This window comes from Equus quagga, chromosome 5, assembly GCF_021613505.1.
Source record: "Equus quagga isolate Etosha38 chromosome 5, UCLA_HA_Equagga_1.0, whole genome shotgun sequence".
In the NCBI taxonomy this organism is placed as follows: domain Eukaryota; kingdom Metazoa; phylum Chordata; class Mammalia; order Perissodactyla; family Equidae; genus Equus; species Equus quagga.
In genome coordinates, this window is record NC_060271.1 from 11,253,700 (window position 1) to 11,279,853 (window position 26,154).

General features: G+C 40.0%; 1 protein-coding gene across 1 annotated transcript in view; it reads right to left on the bottom strand.

Annotated features, from left to right (window-relative positions):
* CMPK1 (cytidine/uridine monophosphate kinase 1) overlaps positions 1–21,394 on the bottom strand; it is a 33,453-nt gene extending 12,059 nt beyond the window's left edge. The window contains exon 1 of the mRNA XM_046663243.1: positions 21,092–21,394. Within this exon, the coding sequence (XP_046519199.1) occupies positions 21,092–21,262 (171 nt within the window). The 5' untranslated portion in view covers positions 21,263–21,394. The remainder of the gene's footprint in view (positions 1–21,091) is intronic.
* Positions 21,395–26,154: the final 4,760 nt, after the last annotated feature.

Below are 26,154 nucleotides of genomic sequence, written 5' to 3' on the forward strand. Positions count from 1 at the left end.
ATCCCATTTTTTAAAATCCTCTATTTACCAGTTACTGTTTTATACTATATTTTTCTTAAGGATTTTGCCGAAACCACAGAGTTTCTACAACAAAAAAGCAACTATCACTTACACACTAGTTATTATGGTATTTTAATAATAGCTAGACTTTAAAGAGCATGTTTTGAAAGCATTCTGCTGTCATTAACTAGTCACTGATGCCAATTTTGAGGAAAGGAAGAATGGATATTTCCCAGGCTTAACCAAAACTTTTTCACATTCTCTGAAATTTCCTAGCAATTAAAACCTAGTGGGTTACTAAGTACAGTCTTAAGAGCAAAATTCAAAACCACAGTAGGTTATAAATACTATAAACTACAATAACTACAACTACAAGCTGCTATTCAACTAAAAGTAGTAACTTTCTAGTGACAAATGTATAAACTCAATGCATTTAGAGTAACTGTCTAAATTTTTCACTTTCGTTTTCTCCTTTAAGAAGTTGAAAAACAATGCAACAACTTTTATGAAACACACACTAAGATTTGCAGAGAGAAAAAAGCACCACGTTCTCAACAAGTACAGAATGGCACTATTTTACTACAACTAGTAATGTTGACAATTTTATGGTATCAAATCTCAAATCATCTTGAGCAACTTCTCTCACTTCTTAGCAATTGTCTTTCTTTCTTTCTAAATTTATGTAATATGGTTCTATGCTAACAAAACAATCAAAAACAAAACAACAACAAAAGAGTTCAAGGTACAAATGATGCATAAATGGCAAGTCCTCAAAGGCAGGAAGAGATCCAGATGCCAAGCACCTCCTCCTGTTAATGTGGTGATTAGAAAGCGCCACTGGACTGCTACTGAGCCTTGTCTTACACAGAGGGAACACAGCAGAGACATTAGATACAACTATATCTTTAAAGCAACTGAGTGAGTTAAAACTATTGCGCGACCTTTAAATAGTTGACACATCTATGAAGCATTTAACACTAAGTTCACTTTGCATTCTCTATAAGATTAGCAAACCTTAAAATCTAAATTCTAGCTATGGACTGTCAACAATGCACTTTCAGTAGAACACCTGGAAATGCTGCGGGGACTGTCCAGAGCCACCCAGACTCACCAGTCTGGTACTTGCTGCAAACAACAGCTTTAGAGCCTATGGCATCCCAGCAACACTTGGTGTAAGGCTCTCATTTATTTCAAAGGCATTTCCGATAGAACTTTTTCCAGTTACTCTAAATGAGATGTCTGATACGGACTTTCCAGAAACAGTATCTGCCAGTCTTGGGGAACTTACTTTTCTGTGACTGTAAGAACTGCTACACAGTGCCCAGATACTTAAAACTGGTCAACTGTTTAGGGTTCCTTCCAGAATCACCCACAAAGGGTTAGGAAAAGAATTTTTCCTATAATCACCATTAAAGAAAGATTATCTATGCAGCGGGAGAAAAGCTGAGTGTAATATTTGACTTAAATTGCTAGCGGATTTCCAATCTCATTGTTAGTCCGCCCTGATTGTATTTCCAAATGTGTGCATTGCATTTGATTATGCCTATTTAATTGCAAATCTACACATTAACTATAAACTACGGAAATTATAAACTAAGCTAAATCTCTTCTCAAGCAAGAAGCTTTAGCAGACAGACATGAAGAATACTTCTTTCTCTAACTAAAGAGTGATAGTTTAAAAGCTTACATCCTATAAAGAAGAAAAAAGGAGGGATATAATCAGCTGCAGACAATTACAGCACTATTTCATTTTCCTCAATGTTTTGCTCTTCATGTAGAAAACTTTAATTCAGGCAACAATTGGAACTTATTTCCAATCCACAAATATTTACTGAGTGTCTACAAAGTGCCAGGCAATGTGCTGATTCAGGGGCAGTAAACAGGTTATATTCACAAAGGATGCAATAGCAACTTGCACATATAAAGTGACTTGAGCTCCACAATTAATTAATAAAGGCAATTCTTCATAGTTACATAATTTTGCCTAAGGAATTCAGTCTTTACCAGCACTGTCTGCTTGGGGAAGAAGCGGATTCTTCAGAGGCAGTGGCAAGAAGACAGAACAATAAATAAAACTTACAGAAAGGGTGAGTTAGAAGCCACAAAACAGACCATTTCCTGATTTGCGTAGGCCCGGATATCCCTCTAACACTGCAGAAGGCTCCTCAGATAACTGAGGATTTTGGTATCTGATTTACATACCAGAAGACCCCTATAGCAACTGTGAATTAGAATTTTCACATTCCAATTTCATTCTGGTTGGTCATTTCCAGTATTTTTTAAAAATCTTTTAATTCATCTCAGCCGTTCTGAATCAATCTGCATGGAATGGGGATGGAAAACGGTCAAAGATGAAGACCAGGCCCAGAAACCTCCAGGGATTCCAGGAGCTCAGAGGCAATAATTTGAAAACTGCCAACATGAATGGATAGGCCCAGAGGTCTCATTAATCTTAGGAAGCATTCATCTGATCTTGTTAATTAAATGATCAATTCTTACAATCACTGCATGCAGAGCCCGCAAGCTATGCACTCATATCACTACAACCCAAATATTGTTACAGGTGGTCTAAGGGCCTAGAACACAGTTAATTCAGTTCCTGTGAGAATGCTCGGAGGACAGACATCAAACCACTGAGGTGAAGCGCTCCTCTCTCCTATTTCACCATATGAAGGAGAGATTTCTTAAACACTCAGCAAGCCCAACTGTATTTGTTTCTTATTTTTAAAATGTAAATAACATTAAAATGAGAATATCATTTACCCAGGGAATACAAAAGGTAAGAAAGTCACTCTTAGAGATATAACTACTTGAGAATGCAATTTGTAAAAAGGCTCATCACAAAATAACCACAACATTTTTTTTTTTTCTGCTTTATCTCCCCAAATCCCCCCGGTACATAGTTGTATATCTTAGTTGCAGGTCCTCCTACTTGTGGCATGTGGGACACTGCCTCAACGTGGCCTGACGAGTGGTGCCATGTCTGCACCCAGGATCCGAACCGGAGAAACCCTGGGCCGCTGCAGCAGAGCGCGTGAACTTAACCACTCGGCCATGGCGCCGGCTCCATAACAACATTTTAACAGCTTGGTGTCTCTTTAAGAACCAGAATTTATTTGGATTTACGAATCAACACTTGAGAAAAACGTGCAAAGGACATCAAACTCTGAATTCAACAATATTTGCAAACATAACATTTGAGCATCTGCAAAACCGTCAAACTAATGGAGAAATGCATTTAGAGGGATCACAAGAACCTAAGAACCTTTCATGAAGTCATATACTCAGAACACTGAACTAGAAGTTAAAATATAAGGTTTTATAACTAAACTCTGTCACAACCCAGTGTAACACTGGTAAATTTATTTATCCTTTCTTAGATCTCAGTTTCTTCATTTGTAAAAGAGAATATCTACACTACACTACACTATCAGACACAGCAAAATATCGTTATTAGCTGTTACAACCAAAAGCACCTGCTGAAGAACATACTCCTAAAAATGTGGTCTACACTACTAGATTCAAGACCTACTATGAGAGCACTCAGACAGGTCAGGGAGGAGTTAGACAAACTCATCCAGGTTCTTCCTGGAGCAAAGTCCAAAATAATCAGTGGCTAACCCACAAGTTACATACCAATAAAGGAACAGAACTACCAAACTGGCTCAACAGCAAATGAAATGTATACAAGGAGGAAAGTCAAAGAATAACCATAGAACAAGCAGAGCATGAGAAGTGAAAATCCAGTTCACTGTGCAAATAGCCTCCAATGCAGAGGCTCCAAAAACTGGCATCACAGAGGTATTTGAGTACATTAAGAAATTTATGAGAACCAACAAGAATTTATTTATCTGGCTTACTATCTTATTATAAACAAACAGATCGGGGCGGCCTGGTGGCACAGCGGTTAAGTTCGCACATTCTGCTTCGGCGACCCGGGGTTCGCAGGTTCAGATCCCGGGTGCGGACATGGCACCACTTAGCAAGCCATGCTGTGGCAGGTATCCCACATATAAAGTAGAGCAAGATGGGCATGGATGTTAGCTCAAGGCCAGCCTTCCTCAGCAAAAAGAGGATTGGCAGCAGATGTTAGCTCAGGGTCAATCTTCCTCAAACAAACAAACAAACAAATAGACAAACAGAACAATGAAACTCAACAGAGTCCAGAAACAGACTCGAGCATAAATGGGAATTCAGTAAGTGATAGAGTCAGCATCTAAAAATCAATGGGGAAAAGATGAACTATCTAATAAATGGCATTTCTGCAACTGGCTACCCATCTGAGAAAAAATTAAATTAGATCCCTGCATCACATCATATGCAAAACTAAATTCCAGGTGAATTAAACTTCTAAAACAACACAGTACAAACAAAAGCCCTATGAGAGTACTAGAGGAAAATAATCCTGAGACAGAGAAAGGCATTCCAAAACTAGAACCAAAACAGCTAAGATTTATGTTTGACCATGTAAACATAAAAACTTCTGAACAAAGAAAGATATCATAAATATAATCAAATGACAAGCAACAGCATGTAAGAAAACGTTTTCACCACACAAAGGTGACAGGGAAATATACATTGTAAATAAAGAGATCCTACTAACAAAGAAAAAAACAATACAAAAATGGGCAATAGATAAGAACAAACAATTCACAGAAAAGAAAAAAGAACAGATGCCCAGCCTCACTGGTAATCATGAAAATACAAATTAAAACAATGTGATTTCATTTTCCACCCAGCAGATTGGTTGAAATAAAAAGGCTGTTATACCCGGCTATGGCAAGGATGGGGCATGGGGATGGGGGAAAACCAGCATCCTCATACCTTGTGGTAGTGTAAATTGGTTCAGCCATTTTAGAGGGCAATTTGGCAGAGACCACCAAAATTTAAGTTTGCATACCCTTTGGCTCAGTAATTTCATTTCCTAGGAGTTGTGCTACTGAAATAGTTGCATATGTGCACAAAGAGAAAGGTACATGAATGCTCACGTCAGCATCAACTGCAAACAGAAAATCTAAACGTCCACCATACATGAACAGCTAAAGAGATTACTATATATTATGAATGAAGTAGAGCTATCTATATGTTCTGATATGGAAAGCTATCCAAGATACATTGTTAAGCAAAAAAATGCAAGTAACAAAACAATAGCCAATGTGTGTGCATGCATGTGTATATGCATTCTATGTGTATAAATACATCAAAAAAGGACCAGAAATGCACTCAGAAAAACTGATCATTGATTAATAAGGAGAGCAGGCTGAAGCTGATTAAGGAGAACTTTCACTTTTTACTTAATGTATTTTCAAATTGTTTGAATCTCTTACAATGTACATGTATAAACTTTCGAAAGCTTTTATGAAAAAAAGTATATATATTATCCACACATCCCTAAATTGCAAATACCACAAAGCAAGATTAATAATTTAAATGTTTTATTAATATCAAATCCTAAGAGAACAGCAAAATGAAATTGAAAGTAGCCTTACATTAAGGATAAAAATCCCTATATAAAAAAACATCATCTCATTTCAAGAAAAAAAAGAAATACTACCTGTACAATCAAAAACTTATTTAAAATTTAAAACTAAATCATTGTAGAGAATAGCAGCAAAAATCAATTCAAATGTTTAAATAAAAATCTCTCTGGAAAGCGATCCATTCCTTAAACAAAGGAGAAACAAAAGTGTAATATAGCAACACAGAAATACACTGCATGGGCATGAAGTCAAGAGTTATAGAAAGAGACAGAAAACAGCCACATTTTATAGCCCAGAAACAGATGGAAATTTAGAGACACACTCAGTTGAGAGGATCCAAAAGGCAAAGCAGCAAAGATTTAAAAGGAAACATATTTCAACAAAGCCCTACTCTAGACACAGTTCAAAATTAGAAGCAAGATGTTCTGGAAATGACACCTCCATGGCAAAGACTGTACGCCCACACTACTTTTAGTCTCCAGAATAACCCCTTGGAGCACTGTCAGAACTTTACTGCGCCAAGCAACCGCTCTCAATCGATCTTTTTAGAGAAAATTAACCTTGCTTAGACAACAAAGAATCATCTTCATATTTAGTCCATCAACCTGTGCTAACAGAAGAAAGTGTGAGCAAAATCATTATTGGCTTTAAAAAGCAGTACATATTTTTCAAAAAATTTTGGTATAACATTTACCTTCAAGATTATATTTTGCTCAATCTAAAATTAAAGTCAGTCTAAGAATATACATTTTTGATGGTATAGCCATCAAAGTCTAGCCCAGCTTGGGATTTAATGTTGACCATGTATAACTGTACCCATTTATATAATGTAGAGCAGAATATAAGGGACTCCTGGTTCTTGATTAGAGCATTGCTTCTTCATATAAGGGAAATGACCTAAAAAGTGGTAAGTTTATGGAAAAATTTTATGGAAAACGTTCTTTCCTGCCATGACTACAAAACAGGAAGAATGCTGGAAACCATTTTGCAAAATGGGCAACTTCTCCCACCCTACTAGTTTGACTTCACTTGGAGCCAATTATGCCCTGGAATCAGTCAGGGAAGTAATAAGAATCAGTTACTCCCCCTCTTCCTTTCCATCTACCACTAACCCTCTCTCCTCCACCCCCAACTCTCAGTCCCAGGCACAATACAGACAATTGCCAGTTACTCCTCTTTTGCAGCTTTAGACTTACTTATCAGTCATTTAATCTCTGCACCATAGGCAATAGAAAGCATACTGTATGTTCTAATGTGCAAGAGGTAAGCCCTCACCGAACTAAAAACTTCGGTGCTTGCAAGGACACTACCAACAAAATGAAAAGACAACCCACAGGATGGGAGAAAATATTTGCAAATCATGTATCTGGATAAGGGACTTGTATCTAAAGTACATAAAGAACTTTATCTCTCACTAATAAAAAGATAAATAATTAAAAAACAAGCAAAGACAATTTTTAAAATGCAATATTCTGGGGAAAAAAATAGGACAAAGGATCCAAACAGACATTTCTCCAAAGAAGAAAAACAAATGGCCAGTAAGTATGGTAGAGTTGCTGAACATCATTAGTCATCAGAGAAATGCAAATCAAAACCATAATCAGATATAACTTCATGCCCTCTAGGATGACTATTTAAAACAAACAAAAACAAACAACAGATAAGACGTGTTGGCCATTATGTAGAGAAACTGGAACCCTCACACTGGGCAGGTGAGAATGTAAAATGGTGCAGCCACTTTGGAAAAGTCAGGCAGTTCCTCAAAAGGTTAAACATAAAATATTTGCAAATCATATATCTGATAAAGGCTTAATATATAGAATACATAAAGAACTCCGACAACTCAACAACAAAATGACAAACAACTCAATTTAAAAATGGGTCAAGAACCGGAAAAGACATTTCTCCAAAGAAGATATATGAATGGCCAACAAGTACATGAAAGAAGCTCACATCATTAGTCATACGAAGAATGCAAATCAAAACCACGATGAGATACCACTTCACACCTACTAGGATGGTTATAATTAAACAAACAAACAGAAAATGGTTAAGTGTTGGTGAGGATGAGAAGAAACTGGCACCCTTGCACAATGCTGGTGGGAATAAAAAACGGTACAGCTGCCATGGAAAATAGTTTGGTCGTTCCTCAATACGTTAAACAGAATTATCACATGACCCAGAAATTCTCCTTCTAGGTATATACCCCAAACAATTGAAAACAGGAACTCAAACGGATGCTTGTATGCCAGGGTTCACTGCAGCATTATTCTCAACAGCCAAAAGGGAGAAAGCAGCCCATGTCCAACAACAGACAAATGGATAAACAAAATGTGACATATACATACAATGAAACATTATTCAGCCATAAAAAGGAATGAAGTTCTGATACATGCTAACATGGATGAACCTTGAAAATATTATGCTAAGTGAAATAAGCTAGGCACAAAAGGACAAATGTTGTATGATTCCACCTACATGAAGTACCTAAAATAGGTAAATTCATAGAAGCAGAAAGTAGATTAGAGGTTACTAGGAGCTGGGGAAAGGAAGGAATGGGGAATTAGTGCTTAATGCTACAGTTTCTGTTTGGGGTAATGAAAAAGTTTTAGAAACAGTGGTGATGGTTGCACAACACTGTGAATGCAATTAATGCCACTGAACTGTACACTTGAAATGGTTAAAATAGCAAATTCCATGTTATATTTTACCACAATTAAGAAAAATTAATAATGTAATATACCAAAATCATTGAACTATACACTTTACATGGGTGAACTGTATGGTATGTGAATTATATCTCAATAAAGTTATTTTTTTAAAAACACGGAACACAATTTCTGAAAAACAGAAATAATAAAATTTCCAAAATGGGGAATTAGTTAAATAATGTATCAAATCTATACAGTATGATATCGTTATATAAATTATAAGGTAAAAGCATATTTATTAACATTGTAATACGTTTGCAATATAATAAATGAAAAGCAGGTTTCCAGAGAGACTACTAAAAAGAAATGTCTGGAAGAGTATGTCCCAAAATATTGATTAATGGTGGTTTCCTCTGGATGGTAAAATCATTGGTAATTTTTATACTCTTCTTTTTTTTAACCTGTATTTTCTAATTTTTCTATAATGTGCATGTACTACTTATATAACAAAAAAGTAATCAAAATAAAAAGTATGCACATCTTTAGTAACAGGACAGTTAAGGTATATACACAGTACTAGCCTATGATACTTACTCAATCATTAGGTCGTTAGCTCCATCTGGTCATCTAGTAACCTATTTTGAATATAAATAGCATTTATACTATAAACTTTTCCTTAAATCCACTTACCTTTCTAGGCTTTTTAAATCTAAGTTAACTCCAAACATTTTCTCTAAGTAGAAAGATCTTTCATATTCAATAGACTCTAAAATACCATACCAGATTTTTAAAAATCTGTAAACTGATTAGCGTGAGTAATCACTTCCTTATCCTGTAGTAAACAATAGGAATATAGCGCTCCCCAAAAGTCCTTTTACCCAAACTACTCTTTGATCTCTTTTCCACTGATCTTTTCTAAAATAATAAACATTACCATTTACACACTGAGTGCCATGTACTGTGTTAAACATTGTAGAAGTATTATCTCATGTCATCTTTCTAACAATCCAGTGAATCATCACTTTACAAATGAAGATACGGAATCAGAAAAGTTAAGCAATGTAGCCACAGGTGGTAGACTGAGATTCAAACCAAACCTGATTTCAAAGTCTACATTCTTTCTAATATTATGCTATGTTGTAAGAAAGTTGGCCCTAATATCCCATTTCTTAAATATTTTGAATTAAAAAAATACCTACACAATTGTTCTATTTTGAAAAGCTATTCCTTTTCCCACCTTTACACATTCTTTGTTACCACTCTGAAGTTCTACGTAAACATGAAATACAGTGGGAATTTATCAAATACAATTCCTTGGTGCTCCCATTCATAGAACATAGAACGGCAAAGAAGGTACGCACATTCATAGTGGTTGGATAATTTGCCTCTTAAGTGTGATAATATTGGATCACATGCTATCTAACACCGAAGTCTTGGGATACAGATCTGTTTTAGGGCTGGCAAGACCACCTACTTCCATACCCCTCATTTTAGGGGGAGGAGAAATTGAGATAAGCTCACTTGCCAGTTAGTGGAGAGGAAACTGGCACTTGAACCCAGGTCTTCTGACTCTCAGTGATTCTACCATTCCACATAGGGCCTCTGAGTAATTTCCAGGTGACAGACATGGAGATACAGTCTTTTGCCTTCAAGATACTATGGCCTTTGAATAACAGAATCAGCTGGTGGAAATTAAAAAGGAGACTCAAAGTTGACAGACTTTATCATTTTGTTCTATCCTACCATGGAGATGAGATCAGGAACTCTATCCACACACAAAGAACAGGCATATGTAATCCACTCTTCAGCCAGCTGTGGACTACCTTTGCTTCATTTGCTTCATTCTTTCCTTTCTCCACTTCTGACATCATTACTATTTCCACATTCCACTTGCCTCACCCAATAATCATTAAATAAGTAGCAAATAAAATTTTCCCCTATTTAAAGACCTAAATTAACCATTAAGTCAATTCTCAACTACATAATCAAAACATCTTCCGGGCTATCTCTCTACTCTCAGTAGACACCAAGAAAACAGAAATTCATGTTACTATAGACCTACACCATACAAAATTATAAAGGTAATCCTATAGGTTAAATTAAACAAATAATACTTTCCGATAGCAAACATCAATGACTAATACATTATGAAAGTTCCAAATAGAAAGTGGGCAGGGTGGGGCCAGCCCCATGGCCAAGTGGTTAAGTTCATGCACTCTGCTTCGGCGGCCCAGGCTTTCACCAGTTCAAATTCTGGGTGCGGACATGGCACTGCTCATCAGGCCTTGTTGAGGCGGCATCCCACATGCCACAACTAGAAGGCCCCACAACTAAAAATACACAACTATGTACTGGGGGGCTTTGGGAGAAAAAGAAAAACTAAAATCTTTAAAAAATAAAAATTGGGCAGGGACGCAGGCTTTTGTATGGCTCCAAGTTGGGCATATTTAATTGTTTATTGATACAGGATATATCCTAATGATGAATGAAACCAAATTATGGGTCTTTTGGAGAAAACTGATGGAAACCAGGCATGGAATATATTTTTCATGGGACCCAGGCCCTCAAAGTGAAAGTTTCTGAGAATGGTAGGTAACAACTTGTGCTTTTTCCTTTACCAAAGTGATGTTTTGTTAGCATTGTTCACCAAGCAGCATAAAACTGTCGGCAAACAGTATGTCCAGTCACACCTGTTCCCTATTAAGTTCTAAATGCTCTTATCACATGTTTAGTCTGTAAAAATGTTCTTGATTTGTCAAGTTAAAGCAACTGAAATGTTAGAGTAAACACATTTTCATATGGCAACTGGGCTATAAAAGTATTAACTTTGAGGTTAACAAGAGTCAGCATAATCAAGCCAACACGACACAAAGAATAAGATGGTTATCCCGTCTCCACCCTTCTCCTCTTACCTGGTCTAAAAGTCCCACTACTAGAGCGACTTTTCTGAAATGCTCTGAATTTCAATTCAGAAAGACAACTGTTGAAATACAGGACTCCTATGTGACTTTGGGAGGTCCTCTCCCACTAGCATCTTAACTGGAACATGGTGTTTAGATTAACCGATTATTGTCACTGAGACTTTAACCCAAAGGGTGTAAATCAAGTTGATTTCAAAGGGAGTAAGGATAAGGGGAAGAACTAATACTGAAGAGGGGCTTCAAGCTAGGGCAGACTTAGGTAGAGGTGTCTAATTTTGATGGGGGTGGAATATATACATACATTCAGAGAAACCCCTCCTGGCACAGTACCCTCACATAGTTGATTTATATATATATACATATTTTTTTAATGCATGACTGGGCTGGCAGAAAATTAAAGGAGTAACTCAGATTTAGATAAATCGTGAAAGAACAAATCCAGGAGTGAGTGAGTGCTTGAGTTCTGGCTGCCCTGGGGACTTTCCCCATCCCCACATCACTGATGACTACAGCCTGAGATTTAATGGGCCACAGAGTGGAGAACAGAGACAAAAACAGGCCTAAACAGGATTGGAGATCAGATCAAAGAGCCCCACATAAAGTCAGGACCCCTAAAGGATGACACCCTCAGAACTAGGAAGAAATAACCCACCATGCAGAGAAAACAGCAAAAATTCCTAACCACAAGTCCATACTGATTAAAAAAACTTCCAAAGGATATACTTTAAGAAGGAGGAAAATGATCTCAGAAGAGCTGAAGTGCAAAAGTAAATGGTGAATAAAGAAACTGGTATGCATGTGAGTTATTCTAAACATTACATCTGTGTTGTAAAACATTAACATGTCATTTGTGGGGATAACAAAAAAAGTCAGTATAGAATTAAAATCCTGAAAAACAGAATAGCATGGAAAATAGAGTTAAGTGTCTTAAGGTATTTGTATTTTTTGGGGGGGAGAATAAAAACGTTAATATTAGACTTAAGTTAAATAATATGTTTGCTTAAAATTTCTAGGGTTACCGCTAAAAATAGAATGTATAGCTTCCTAAATAGGAGGTTATATATCCGAAGGGGAAAAGTCTCAATCAAGTCAAAAGTAGGTGGCAGGGGGTGGGAGGGAGATAGAATTAACACAGAAAAAGTAAGATAGTGATGATAATAAAAATAATAACTAACATTTATATAGGACTTACCATGTGCCAGGCACTGCTATAAGTACTTTAGATATACCAGCTCATTTAGTCCTCACAACACCCTGTGAGGGAGATACCATAAATTATTATTCCCATTTTACAGATAAGGAAACTGAGGCATGGAGAGATTAAATGACTTAACTAAGGTCACAGACACAGTAGGCATCAGGGTGAGATTCAAACCCAGACAGTCTGACTCTGGAATCTGAACTTTACTTATTGCCTAATAGACAATACACAGGTATGACATTTTGATATTTATTAATGTCCTTTCAAATCAATTTTTCTTCAGTCTAATGACTAAGAATGCCTACCAAAGTGGAGCTACTTACACTGCTCAAGACATTTCCTTCATTGACTATTTATGGATAAGCACAGAATAGGTCCGGGGGGAGGGCTAACATATACAAAGTACCTAATACGTATTAGGCACTGTGCCAGATACTTTATTACATGGGTTCTCTTGGTTAATCCTCACAATCATCCTGTAAAATAGATTAACATCTCAAATTTTCAGTGGAAGAAACTAAAGAGCCAAAAATTTAAATAACTCACCAAGGGGCAGGAACCCAGGTCTGACTGGCTTCAAAATCTACTTAACAAACATTCATTGAGCATCAATTTATGCGAGACATCCTGCTAGACACTACAGCTATGAGACTAAATTTAGAAATCCAGGGTTCTCACCATTATGGAGCTTACAGTCTAATGGGGGAAGTCTCTCGGGTTTCTGGACCCAATTCCAGCATGGGGGGGGGAGGGGAGTTCACACACACACACACACACACACACACACACACAGACCAACAAACAATTCTCAGATACCAGCAAGGTGTGCAAGAATTCAACTAGGTTCTGGCACTATCTACCCAGACAGAGCATCAGATTCCACCGGTTAAGGGTTCAGTCCCACAACTGCAGATGCCAGGTGAAAGTCTCCGTTGTTATCTGTACTTCTGACGGACTGGCTATAAACGAAAGGTTCCCACAACCCCTCTCCGTAGGTTCGAATAATTTGCTAGAATGGCTCACAGAACTCAGAGAACCATTTTACTTACTAGAACACCGGTTTATTGTAAAAGGATATAACAGGAACAGCCAGCTGGAAGAGATGCATAGGGCAAGGTACAGGGAAAGGGTAGAGAGCTTCCAGACACACCTGTCTCCCCAAACCTCCAGGTGTTCATCAACCCGGAAGCTCTCTGAACCCTGCCCTCTGGAGTTTTTAAGGAGGTTTCACTACATAGCCTCACTGATTACATCATTGGCCACTGGCGAGTGATTCAACCTCCAGCCTCCTCTTCCCTCCTCGGGGTAGGGTAAGGCTGAAAGTTCCAACCCTCTAATCACATGGTTGGTTCTACATGTAACCAGCCCCTTCTTTTGGTGGGGTCCAAAAGCCACCTCATTAACATAAAAAGAAACACCTTAGTCACTCACCACAGGAAAGTCCAAAGGTTTTTGGAGCTATAAGTCAAGAACTGTGGAAGACGACCAAAATATATATGATTTGGTCATCTGAATGACCAAATATATGTTTCGTTTAAATCACAATATTGAAGGGAGACAATCAAATAATTAGAAAAATAACGGTGAATTACAAACTGATAAATGTTATAAAGGCCAAGAGAATTAAAAACTGGTAACTATCGTAAAGGACAACAGAATGACAAACTGACAGATGGTGCAAAGCCCTCTGAAAGCATATAATAGAGAAATATGACCTAGTCTAAACATGTGAGGGCCAGTCTCACCAAGGAAATAACATTTAAGCTCATGGTTCCCAAACTCTATGCCAAAGTGCCCTGGAGCACTGCAGTGAATTCACAAGAGTGCTCTGGGTTTAAATTTTTAAGGAAAACAGCAATTCTGGATATCTGTTAGATGTCATGTGAACTACCAGCTCAGGGTAGTTCACAGTTTCAACTTTAGATCACAGCACAATCTTTTCAAAGACATATCTTTGTGACACTGCTTCTTTGGCGGGCGGTTGCTGTGATAAAAACGAGTACCACATGAAAATTAATGTGGAAAAGGAAATGAGGATGGGCGTGTCCAATCTGATTCAGAGGTATGAGAAGCTCAGTGCCCAACAGGCATTTACATCCCATTGAGGAGGATCAAGGCTGCCCCAGGGAGAGAAGCCCAAGGTGTCCTGCCCTACATGCTGATCTATATCACTCTCCAGGAAGCATAGGATGTCCTGACCTGATCTGACCTGATTCGTATCCAAAGTTACAGGACCACCCAATAACCAGACCCCACCTTCACTGGGTCCTGTCCCCATGCTGCAGCTCTTTACCGCCCATGGGTCCTGTCCCCACGCTACTCCATGCTATTCTCTGAATAAAACAGCACTACTGCCAGACCTTGCGAGTCCAAGGAATCTTTCTTTCAACTCCTCAACTCACCGAGCCCACATCACCATTAGTAAGTAATTGTGGAAATAAAATTGCTACTTTTTCTTTTAACATATATGTACTATCTCTTCACACAGTTACTAAGTTGTTAGAAAATACTTATTAAACATTGTTTGGATCTAATTGATGTGGAATAAGGCTGCCCCAGCTAGAGAAGCCCAAGGTGACCTGGCCTACATGCCAAACTATACGACCCAGTGGACTTTTTTTATGGTATGAATTAGGACCGCCCCAGGGAGAGAAGCCCAGGGCATCCTCACCTACATGCCGATCTATACGGCCAGATTCGTTATCTAAAGTTATACGACTGCACAATAACCAGACCCCATCTGCACTGAAATCATTTAATGACTTTTTACATCATCTTTTCTTTTTTTTTCCAGTAAAAATAAGTCACGTACCCATGCCTTATAAAATTAGCCCTAACCCTCAACTCAGGACAGCAGCAGCTGCTCTGCCTGTCCATGGGCCCTGTCCCCATGCCAGCGGGGGCAGCAGAAGCGGCAGCAGCAGGAGCTCTGCCTGCCCATGGGTCCTGTCCCCATGCGGCAGCAGCAGGAGCTCTGACTGCCCGTGGGTCTTGTCCCCACACACCAGCTCTGCCTGCCCATGGGTCCTGTCCCCATGCCAGCAGGGGCAGCAGCAGCTGCTCTGCCTGCCCATGGGACCTGTCCCCATGCCAGCGGGGGCAGCAGAAGCGGTGGCAGCAGAAGCTCTGACTGCCCATGGGTCCTGTCCCCATGCTATTCCACACTATTCTCTAAAAAGAGCACTACTGCCAGATCTTGAGAGTCTAAGAAATCTTTCTTTCGACTCCTCGGCTCACCGACCCCGCATCATAATTACTTAGTAAATATAATTATTATATATTTCTTTTGGACTAGGGTGGTTGTGAAGAAAACCACTGTGACACTAAGGGCACCATGAACTAAGAATGCTACTAAGCTAAGACCTGAAGGATGAGTAGTTCAAACACCATGCCTTCGAGGGAGTGAAAGACAGGGTCTCTCCCTTGAAGACATTACAGTCCAGTTAGGGAGACAAAACTAAAAGATAAACAGTTTTAAGACAATGTAATGTTAAACTTAAATATTAAATATTTGCAAAATCTTTCCCATCTTGTCTCACAAAATTCTAGTGAGTGTTTATCTCCACTCCAAATTGAGAGCCCCTAGAAGCCTGTATTCCCCACATCCCCGCCCCCATACAGCACAGTTTGCATTCAGGAAGTGTTTTCTGGGTCAGTCTCTCTCATATAGGTTTACGCTCCTTACGCTTTTCTCGGAAATGATACCTCCAATTGCCCTATACAAGGGTAACTCTGCTTAAGTGTTCTCCACTCCCCCACATCTCCCAGCTGCTTCTTTCCTACTGTCCTTCAAAACTGAGTTCATACATATCACCTCCCCTGGGAAGACTTCGCTGATGCACTGGACTGAAATTTAAACGTCCCTTATCTAAACGGTATATTTGGTATTTTCTATCACATTCTAGCCTGTAGTAGTTACTGATAAACTTCTGTCTCTCCACTCACTGTAATGTTTGACAGTAAGGTCTGTGCCTTATTCATCTCAGCAACTGTCACAGTGCCTAGCTCTTAAAAATGCTTTCTGAATAAATGACAAGTACAGAGAAATTTTTTTAAAAAGTGTAATTATGCCATTTCACCTTAATAGACTTCTTGGAAAAAATGGGAAATTTATTCAGAAAACCTTAATAAATATAACTATTAGATATTTCGTTTGGACTAAGACGGTTGTGAAAAAAATTACTGAATTACAAATCTGCAAAAATTAAAATGACTGGTAATCATCCAGTGGTGGTAAAGAATTATATACCACTGATAGAAATGTAATAAATACGTTTTTAAAAAATAATCTGACAATTATCAATTAAAATTAAAAATGCATGGACCAGGCCTGGTGGTGTAGTGGTTAAGTTCACACACACTGCTTTGGTAGCCCAGGGTTCACAGGTTCGGATCCCAGGCATGGACCTACATATGGCTCATCAAGCCATGCTGTGGCAGTGTCCCACACACAAAATAGAGGAAGACTGCCACAGATGTTAGCTCAGGGACAATCTTCCTCAAGCAAAAAGAGGAAGATTGGCAATGGATGCTGGCTCAGGGCCAATCTTCCTCACCAAAAGAAAAGCACACATCCTCTGACTCAGCAATCCTACTTTTAGGAAACTTAGAAAAATAAAAGGATCCATATGCAATGTTATATTTACAAGGAAGTTTACTGAAGCACTGTTGGCAATAGCAAAATAATTCCTGGAAACTATCCTGAATGTCCCTCAATAGAGGAATGATACAACCATACTACAGAACATCTATATTATGGAATAGTCTGCAGCTACTAATAAGAATGAGTTAAATCTATATGTAAAGACCTGAAAAGATATCCATGATACATTCAGTAGAAAATAGAATAATCCCATTTGGAGGTAAAAAAGATAAATATTCACATTTTTATTCGTAAGAATATTGAGAAAGAGAAGAAGCAGTTAATACCAGACAGTTAATACAAGTGACCTCAGGATTAGAGGAAATTTAACTTTTCCCAACAAGCATGTATTACTTTTGTAACTTAAAATAGAAAGGCAAAAAAAGGGGGGGAAGCTTTCAAAAGTAAGGACAGTAATATCTGAATATACTCTCCCCTCCTCTGAGTTCTTAACCAAAAAAATCCTACGTTACAACCACCTTTAACGAAAAGGTGGTGCCGTAGAAGAGTCAAGAATTCTGTGGACTATCTCTTTTACAGATAATTTAAACTTTCTTTTTTAAAAAAAACCTGTCTTACTCCACTCTATCCCACCAAAAGGAGAGAGAAAGGCCTACTCTTAGACAAGCTTAATGTCCAGTGGATCTTTCTATCTAGTTTCCTCTATGAGTGGTAATCTGCCTTGGGGATTTGTAATCAAGAGCTTGGGAATTTTAGAATGCTCAGCAGATTTTCACAACCATACCATTTATTCACTGAAAGGAAACAGAAGTATTACATAAGAAATTTGAGTAAAAGAGAGTTAAGTCTCATTCAAACCCTTCTGTCCTAAAATTGGGAGAGCTAACTGCTACTTGGGCGCCCCCTGGGGACCAAAATTAAATTTTTTTTTACATCTCTAAGACAAACTAACGTCCTCTAAACATACTCATTCAAAGAATTCCTAAGCACCTACTATGTGCCAGGCACGACATTCAACACTGGAGACACAAAGATAAAAATAAAATCAAGTTTCTGATTTCTACATGATTAAAGTCAATATCACCCAAAACTTTCTAAGCACAGGAGACACAATTGGCCATACAAAGTATGAGTTATCCATACAGGACCTGGAGGAAGCTATGACAGATGATAAGAACGCTTTTTGGGTGCTACAGAAAGTAATTTGGCATGGATATAGAAGTCTCAGCACAATTTGTTTATTATTCAAGGAAATAAAAATTTATTTGCTTATATAAGCAAAATGTTCACCATCATTAAGAGAAGAGGTTCAACTCTCCCTTCCAGCTAACACATGCCAAATTGTGGTTATTTGGAAAAGTAAGTTTAGGTTACGGTACCATAAATTTTCCTTGGGCAAAGCAATCTAAATAAAGCTTAATTTAAAAAATTCAAAAATGATGCAGTACCCCCACCATGACTTTTTAGTAATAAGTAAGGTTATTCCACAATAATAACTCCACTCTGAGCACTTAACTAATAACGGATTGCCCTGATTTAGAAAATGGCTAACAAATTGAGTATGACAGGATACAGATTTAGAAACAATTAGTTAGAAAATAAAACTGAAAAAGACCAGTACAACTAAAGGGGAAAAATCAACCCAAAAACCTCCCTCAAACCTTTCTTTCCCAGTTCACAACACTTTCAGAAGATATTGTATCACATTTGCCTTTTCTTCCTCAAGGTCTGGGAGAGCAATCAGCAGGGGAGAATTCGCCTCCAGAAAATAAAAATGTGCCAGTTTCCTTCCAATTACACCCTTGCTGCTAAGTGCAATGTCCCAAGACATCAGAGGGCCAGATATTCTCAGGTTCTGTAGCCAGGGCCCAAAGATGTATTTCTGGCAGCCTGAGCTGGAAATCAATGTAATTTTCCCAAAGAAACCATTCTATTATAGCCACATTTCAGGTACCCTGTGAGCTACATTAGCACTGACATGATAGTTACAGAATTTAACCTTGATTTATATAACTTTTTCCTAGAGAATAAAACTGAGTTCCAAAAATTACAGTCTTTTGGAATTCAGCTTATGTTTACCTGTAAAATAAAATATTGAGTGAAAATACAAGACTCACAGGAAAAAACACCTCTGACTTAACTCACCATAGACATTCCATTGTTTATTTAGTCAGCTAGGGGAGAGCAACTGCTAAATTATAAAATATTTGGCATTTGTAAATATCAGCTTAGTAATGTTTATGGCAACTGGAATCAAGAGCAACTATTTTCATGAAAGATGACAGTTTGAAGCAGTTTAAGCTCATATAATTGCTGAATCTTAAAGAATAGATAATACGTTATAGAACATATCTCATCATGGAAATCTTACTATTGATAATTAACAGGTTTAAAATATTATCAGCCATTACTGAACAGAGTAAAGAATAAACACTAGTTAGAACATGTAGATTATTTTTAATCCAGTGGAGTCATATGGGTATTGCTAGTTTGGGTGCGGACATTCGAAGCCATGTTATGATTCAGAAACAAAATATTTAAATGCATTCAAATATAACAGTCATAAACCAATTTTTACAAAGTAATACTACTTCGAAGTAAAAATAACCAATCTCACAAGTTAAGAACAGGCAGTCTAAAATGGAAAAAATATTATTTGCATCTATGTGTGCCAGATATTTTACCTCATTTAATATTCACAAATACCATACTAGATAGCTATTATTTCTCCCTTTTTACAGAGGCATGCAAGCTAAAAGTAACAACTTCTCTGGGACTAAAGAAACAGTAAATGGCATAGTTAGGGTTTGAACCCATATCTGACTCTCAAGTCTTTTCTCCCTCCCCTATCATGTTATTTACATGTAAGAGTCATTTCACATATAAAACAAAAACCTGAAATCATTCACTTGTCACCTGTCTTTTAAAATGTGAAAAGAACCATCAAAAATGAGGAGAAAAATATTTATGTATTTTTTGGCTGAAGTAGTTTCACTTTTTTTCCTAGAAAAGATCAATAATTATAAATACTAGCTGTAGAACACAAATTGAAGTAGATGTTACCATCCAACTTCTTCTGGATGCTCTTTAGAGAATAAAATCTAGGACATCAGTGGATTGTATGAACATAAAGGAGAGAAGTAAAAGCCCAAAGCTAATAAAAGCCATATTCTGGGACAGAGGAGGGAATTATTTTAGAAGTTCTGGGTCAAAACTTTTGCTGGTCACTGAGTTTCACAGGGATCGTTTCAGTGTGTTTTACAGCACTACTGGTCGCCTCTTCTGCTTCTAGATATCTTGTTTTCCTTCTCCCCCAAACATTCCCCAGATTCTCCCATAAGCCCTTCTCCTCACTGTCACTGCAGCTAACCACGCATCTGTTCGAAAATTAACGGAACTTAACTGGTAACCTTACCACGCATTGAAGAAAAAAAAAAAGAACACAATTTTAGGGTTGGGAAGTATTTCATATCGAGTTTAAATCTGGGGGCACAGCCTCATGTTCTACAGAGGGCCACTGAGACTCGAGAGAGGAAGTGACTTGGCGATGGACAAAGCGTGAGTTGGCAGCGGCGACAGAGGTCGAAGCTTGAACTCGTACCACTCCGTGGCTTTTCCAACCAGAGGAACCGGCTGAGCCTCAGAACTGGTACTGCCGTGGACGGGGCCAGAAAGTGCTACGGGCAGAATACCTAAAGGAACACCCTGCCCCTGGGGGCTCCTTTCTAAGCTAAAGACTAGTTGAGGGTCGGAGTTTCGAGGGCCCAAGGGAAGAGGAGGAGTAGAAAAACTGGTCTCCGCTCCAGGCAGCTGTGGGCGCACACGGTTTCTAACCTAAACCCGCGCTCCTGCTGCCTTCTCCCATCCCACAACCAGCGACCCACTGCCCTCTGTAAGCTGGGGGTCCCCGGAGGCTGACCCTCCCGGGATCCCTCTCCCAGCCCAATCTTGAGACAAACCTGGTCCCCAAAATGTAACGAAAGAGGGGCGCGGGAACAAAGCGACCCCAAGCGGTCCTTTCCATCCTGGGAGCCCCCAAGGCGGGCGGACGTGGACTACCAGTCCCGACATGCCACGCGCCCGGGGACCCTCGACCACCGCCACGCAGGCGGCGCTTTGGTCGCCGGGACTTGTAGTCCGGTGGCTTCAGGGGGCGCGGACCGGCAGGCGCGGCGGGACAGGCCGGCCTGGCGTCCGGTCAAGCCCAGGGAGCCCCCCAGTTGCTCGGGTCTCACCTCGACGATGCGGGCGCACTGGGTCCCCTTGCCGGCGCCGGGACCGCCGAGGACGAACACGACCAGCGGCTTCATGAGGCGGCGAGGGCAGAGGAACAGCGGCCGGCGGGTGGGCAGCGGGAAGCGAAGGCCCAGGACGTGAAGCAGCCGGCGGGCGCAGAGGCTCCGCATACACCGCGTCTCGGCCGTACGCTGAGGGAGCTGACAGCGGCCGGGCCGGCGGAGGCGCGGGGCGGGGCGCGGAGAAGGGGGCGGGCCGAGCCGGCGCCCGCCGCGGCCCCGCCGCCGTGGCTGCCTAGGCGTCCGCGCCGCGGCCGGAAGGGGCGGGGCTTCCGCCTTCGCTCGGCGGCTGCGCTTCTGGTCCCCGTGCCGGTTAGCGCCCCCTCGGCTGCTCGCCCGTCCACTGGGTCATTCATTCGTTCAGTCTCCGCCTCGTGGTGTCAAGCCTGTGCTGGAGTCTGAGACGTTGACACATGGGAGAGTAAAACCCATTGTCTCCCCTCTCAAGGAGTTTAAATTCCAATGGGGAGACAGCCGACCTGACCAAGTCAACGCACCAATAAATAAATAAATACAAATGGCTATAGGACTTTGAAGGAAAAACAATGGAGGAATAACAAAGGATGAATGTAATTTGGGAAAGGTAGTCAGAGAAGGCCTCTGAAGTAGTGACACTTAAATCAAGACTGGGATAGAGTGTCCTACAAAAAGAGAAAAGCATGTGCAAAAGCTCGAAAGAGGCTTGTGTTAGAGAATACCAGTGAGACCAGAGCTGTATGAATGAGGGAGAGGACGGAAGGTGGGAGAGTTAGGCCCCTGGTAGGTCCTTTGGGCCTTTTGCTTGTGGCAAGGAGTTTGGATTATATTGTTATTACAGTGGGAAGTCCTTTAACCATAACTCTATTCCCCTGCACCCTGCTTGAGAGAAGAATCTTGTGGGAGAAGAAAAGGAGTCCAAGGAATGAGCCTTGGTGAACACAGATCTTTAAAAGTGGGAGAGGAGGACGAGCCTGAGAAGGAAGAGCCAGAAAGATAGGAGGAAAACCAGGAGAATGTGGCATTCCAGCAGAGAAAGGAGACTGTTTGGGGTGGGGTTGTGGTGACCTAGTGGTGAACGTTGTGTTAAAAGCAGAGGGTACAGGGGCTGGCCCCGTGGCCGAGTGGTTGGGTTCGCGCGCTCCGCTGCAGGCGGCCCAGTGTTTCGTTGGTTCGAATCCTGGGCGCAGACATGCCACTGCTCGTCGGACCACGCTGAGGCAGCGTCCCACATGCCACAACTAGAAGAACCCACAACGAAGAATACACAACTATGTACCGGGGGGCTTTGGGGAGAAAAAGGAAAAAATAAAATCTTTAAAAAAAAAAAAAAGCAGAGGGTACAGATAAATTGGATTTGGCAACAGGCTGACTTTTGACATAGAAAGTCTACAGTTTTGTCCAAAGCAGATCACACACTGTATTTAATCTGAAACTGGATTGAAAGGGGATGAGGAAATGAAAATAATAGAATAAAGGGTCAAGGCAAAGTTTATGTAGGATGAGAGATAGTGTTACCGAAGTCGCCCCTGGCCCGGAAAGCCAAACACCGAGACTACAAAATTGCAGCAGAGAGACGGTTTTAATCACAAGGCAGCCAAGTGAGGAAGTGGGAGAATGAATCTCAAATCCACTTCCCCGAAAATGGGGGCTCAGGGATATTTATGGGGTAAGGGTTTGCAGTATGGAGATAGGTAATTGGAATTGAGGAGAGGTGAGGTAATTGATGATCTGCACAAGCGGAGTCAAACTTCGTGCCTTTTCATAGGATGCATGTTCACAAAATGGTGGCGTTAGCATGATCTGAGGGTGGAGTTCTTAGCTTCTTGACATCAAAATGTCACTTATCCCATATCTGCGTGGGCCCAGTTGATGGGTTGTTGGTCTCAACTGGCCTGAACTGGACAAGGGGGTCCTAATTCCTGAAAAACAGCTAGAACACCCATTATCATGCTGATCCAGGCTCCGGAGAGATGTTATCTATAGGAACTTAGCAGGAGTCTTGAGGGAGCATATTGCCTAAACAGCGCAGTTAACAATGGGCAGGTGAACAACTAAAAGCTATAATCAGCAGTTGCAAAAAACAAACAAACAAAAAAAAACTTTAGTTGCTAGCTACCTAGTCATCAATGGCTGTTTACTGGTTTCAATAGGAGCCACGCTATCATTAGCCACATGTGGCTATTTAAATTAATTATATTAAATACAATTAAAAATTCAGTTCCTCAGTCACACTAACCACATTTCAAGTGCTCAAAAGTCACATGTGGCTAATAGCAATTGTATTGGACTGTACACGTACAAAACATTTCCATCGTGACAAAAAGTTCTATTGGGCAATGCTGTACTAGAGCTTGTAGTTAAGCTACTAGGAATAATTTCATAGAAAGGGAGAAAGGTAACTCCTTGAGAAGAAGAATTAGATGTGTTCCAAAGGGCACATGGAGGGCCTTAGATGACTTAAAAGTTCTTAGAAATGAACAAGTTCATTTATAATAGGAGTTGCAAGCAGGGTACAGTTGCAGGAAAGTTTGAAGATAGGAAGGGTTCCTGTCTGATTATTTTCTCAGCAAAGAAAAGGCAACATCAGCTGAGGGTAAAGATAGTGGAGTAGGATGTTTGAGGAGAGAGAATTTATGAAATAGACATCTTTGAGAGTGGAAATGGTTTTCTAAAGAAAACTAATCAGTAGGACTTCTGAACAATATTAAGAGCTCATTTCATATTTGAGATCATGAATGTAAAATAATCGAAGATGTTTGTTCAGGTGCAGGCAGGGAGAAGACAAATTGTTGAGTTCATACAGGCTTGAAATTTTGCTAAGCAAATGCAACAGAGGGAGAGAAGGCCAAGAGGGTGTTTGCAAGAGAATGTTTATGATAATGTAGGTAGAATCAAAACCGTATAGAAAGTAAATTATGGCATATGAGGGCTGAGAGTGAGGATGTGGAAGGGAGCTGGGAAAGGGGCCAAGGTGTTAGAAGCATTGATGTTGAAGAATGGTTGCAGTGGGATACTTGGCAGTACAGATGCTGGTGGTCTGGGTGGGATATTTGAAATTGAGATTTCAGAACTTGTGAGTTTCTAGTGATGCCAAGGTCCAAGGTGAGCCCCTGCAGGGTGAGAGAAGGTGAATGGAAGGCTGAGGCAGATTACATGCCCTGTTGTTAGAACTGAGAGGCCAGGGTGTTAGAGTTATCATTCAAGTAGAAGTTTAAGTGAGATAGTATTGGTGTGAAGAGAGAGACTACCAGAGAGGAACTAAGTTGTTGAGAGTTGAGTGACAGGAAGGTTGAGAAATGATAAACAGGAGGAGAGGATGGTGGTTTAGCCTCTGTCCTGTGTGCCCCGCCTCCTTTTCCCTGTACCACTCCTTTCCTTCCTTTCCTCTTCCTGAGCGGTATTTCCCACCTCCTCCCTATCTCTCTCTTTCCCGCCCTTCTTTTTATTTTTACTTATTTCCAACTGTCCCCTTCTTTTCCCATTTCTAACTTCCTCTCCTTCTCCCCATCTACTTCTCTTTTCCTGTCCTTCTCCCCACTCTCTTTCTTTGCCTCTCTTATCTCTTCTCCCTTCAGTTCCTACTTCCTTCCTTCCCACAATTTCTACATTTTCCTTCCCACCATGGAGGAAGAAACAGAATGTCTCAGATTATTACTGCTGGAGAAATCTTATTATTAATAACTTATTTTTCATATTGCTTCAAAATATTCCCCTTTTTGATTGTTTATTGAGCCCTATCATAGCTACTATGTCATTGACCTGGTGACATAGATGTTACTATTACACTCATTTTGCAGATGAAAGAGAAGCCAAAAGTTGTCATTTAGGTTTTGTGGGCCATACCATCTCTGTTGCAACTAGTCAACTTTACCCTTGTAGTACAAAAGCAGCCTCAGACAATACGTAAACAAATGAGTGTGGTTATGTACTAATAAAACATTTTTATGAACACTGAAATTTGAATTTAATATAATTTGCACATATCCCAAAATATTATTCTTTCTTTTATTTCATTCATCCATTTAAAAATGCAAAAGCCATTCTTAGCTTGTAGGCTATAGCGAAACAGGTGCTCACAGGCTATAGTTTGCTGACCCCTGACCTGGCAGAATGCCTGGCATTAGAAATCCAATCCAAGTTCAGAAGAAGGCTCAAAACTTTGCACCTTCCAGGGAGGAGGAACTAGGACATATGTCAGCTGAAAACCAGAACCACTGGTCATATTACTAAAAGGTAATGGGAGTACAAAAAGGGCCATATTGAAGCAAATGTACCTTCTTTTCCTTTGTGCGTGTTGTCTTAACTGATTTTTCTGTATCTCTTCTGGCATAACTGCCACAGTTGAAAGATGTTAAGGGTGTAAGTTCCATGGAAAAAGAGTCTAAGAAGCTATTCTCATGCTTTTAGTGAAGGCCTGAGGCCAAAGACAAAAACATAGTCTTTCTTGCTCCAATGATAGCGTCCACCAGAACCAAGGATTCCACACAGGAGGCTGGGTCCCAAACTTCATAGTATACCTACTTAGAGCAATATGTAGGGACTTTCCTCTCTACATCTCCCTGGAGAACTATGACTACAGTAAGTTGAGTATTTATTATCCTGTGCCTTGCCCATCTCCTCCCAACCACGCTAGGCAGCTAAGGAAAATACTAGTAGGGAAAGATATAAAAAAGTGAAAGCCAGATACCCATCTCTGCCAAGGGTTTTCCAGGGAGTTATTTCCAGGAAGAACAAGCCTAGGCAAAAGCACAATTTATTATTTGTTGGCTCTTTAGGCCTGTTCCATTTATGTATTGCTATATAACAAATCAACCCCCAAACTTAATGGCTTACAACAACAAGAAATGCTTGGTGTGGGAACCCCTTCGCCCACACACATTTGGTGACCAGAAGTTTTCAGTGTGAATAGTGCTGCGAGTAGAGAGAGGAGACACGTGGAAGGATTTTTCCAAAAGACCTATCTTACCACGCCGGGCAGTGGCATGGAGCCAAGCCAAGGAAGCTAGGATTCATAAAAGACACCA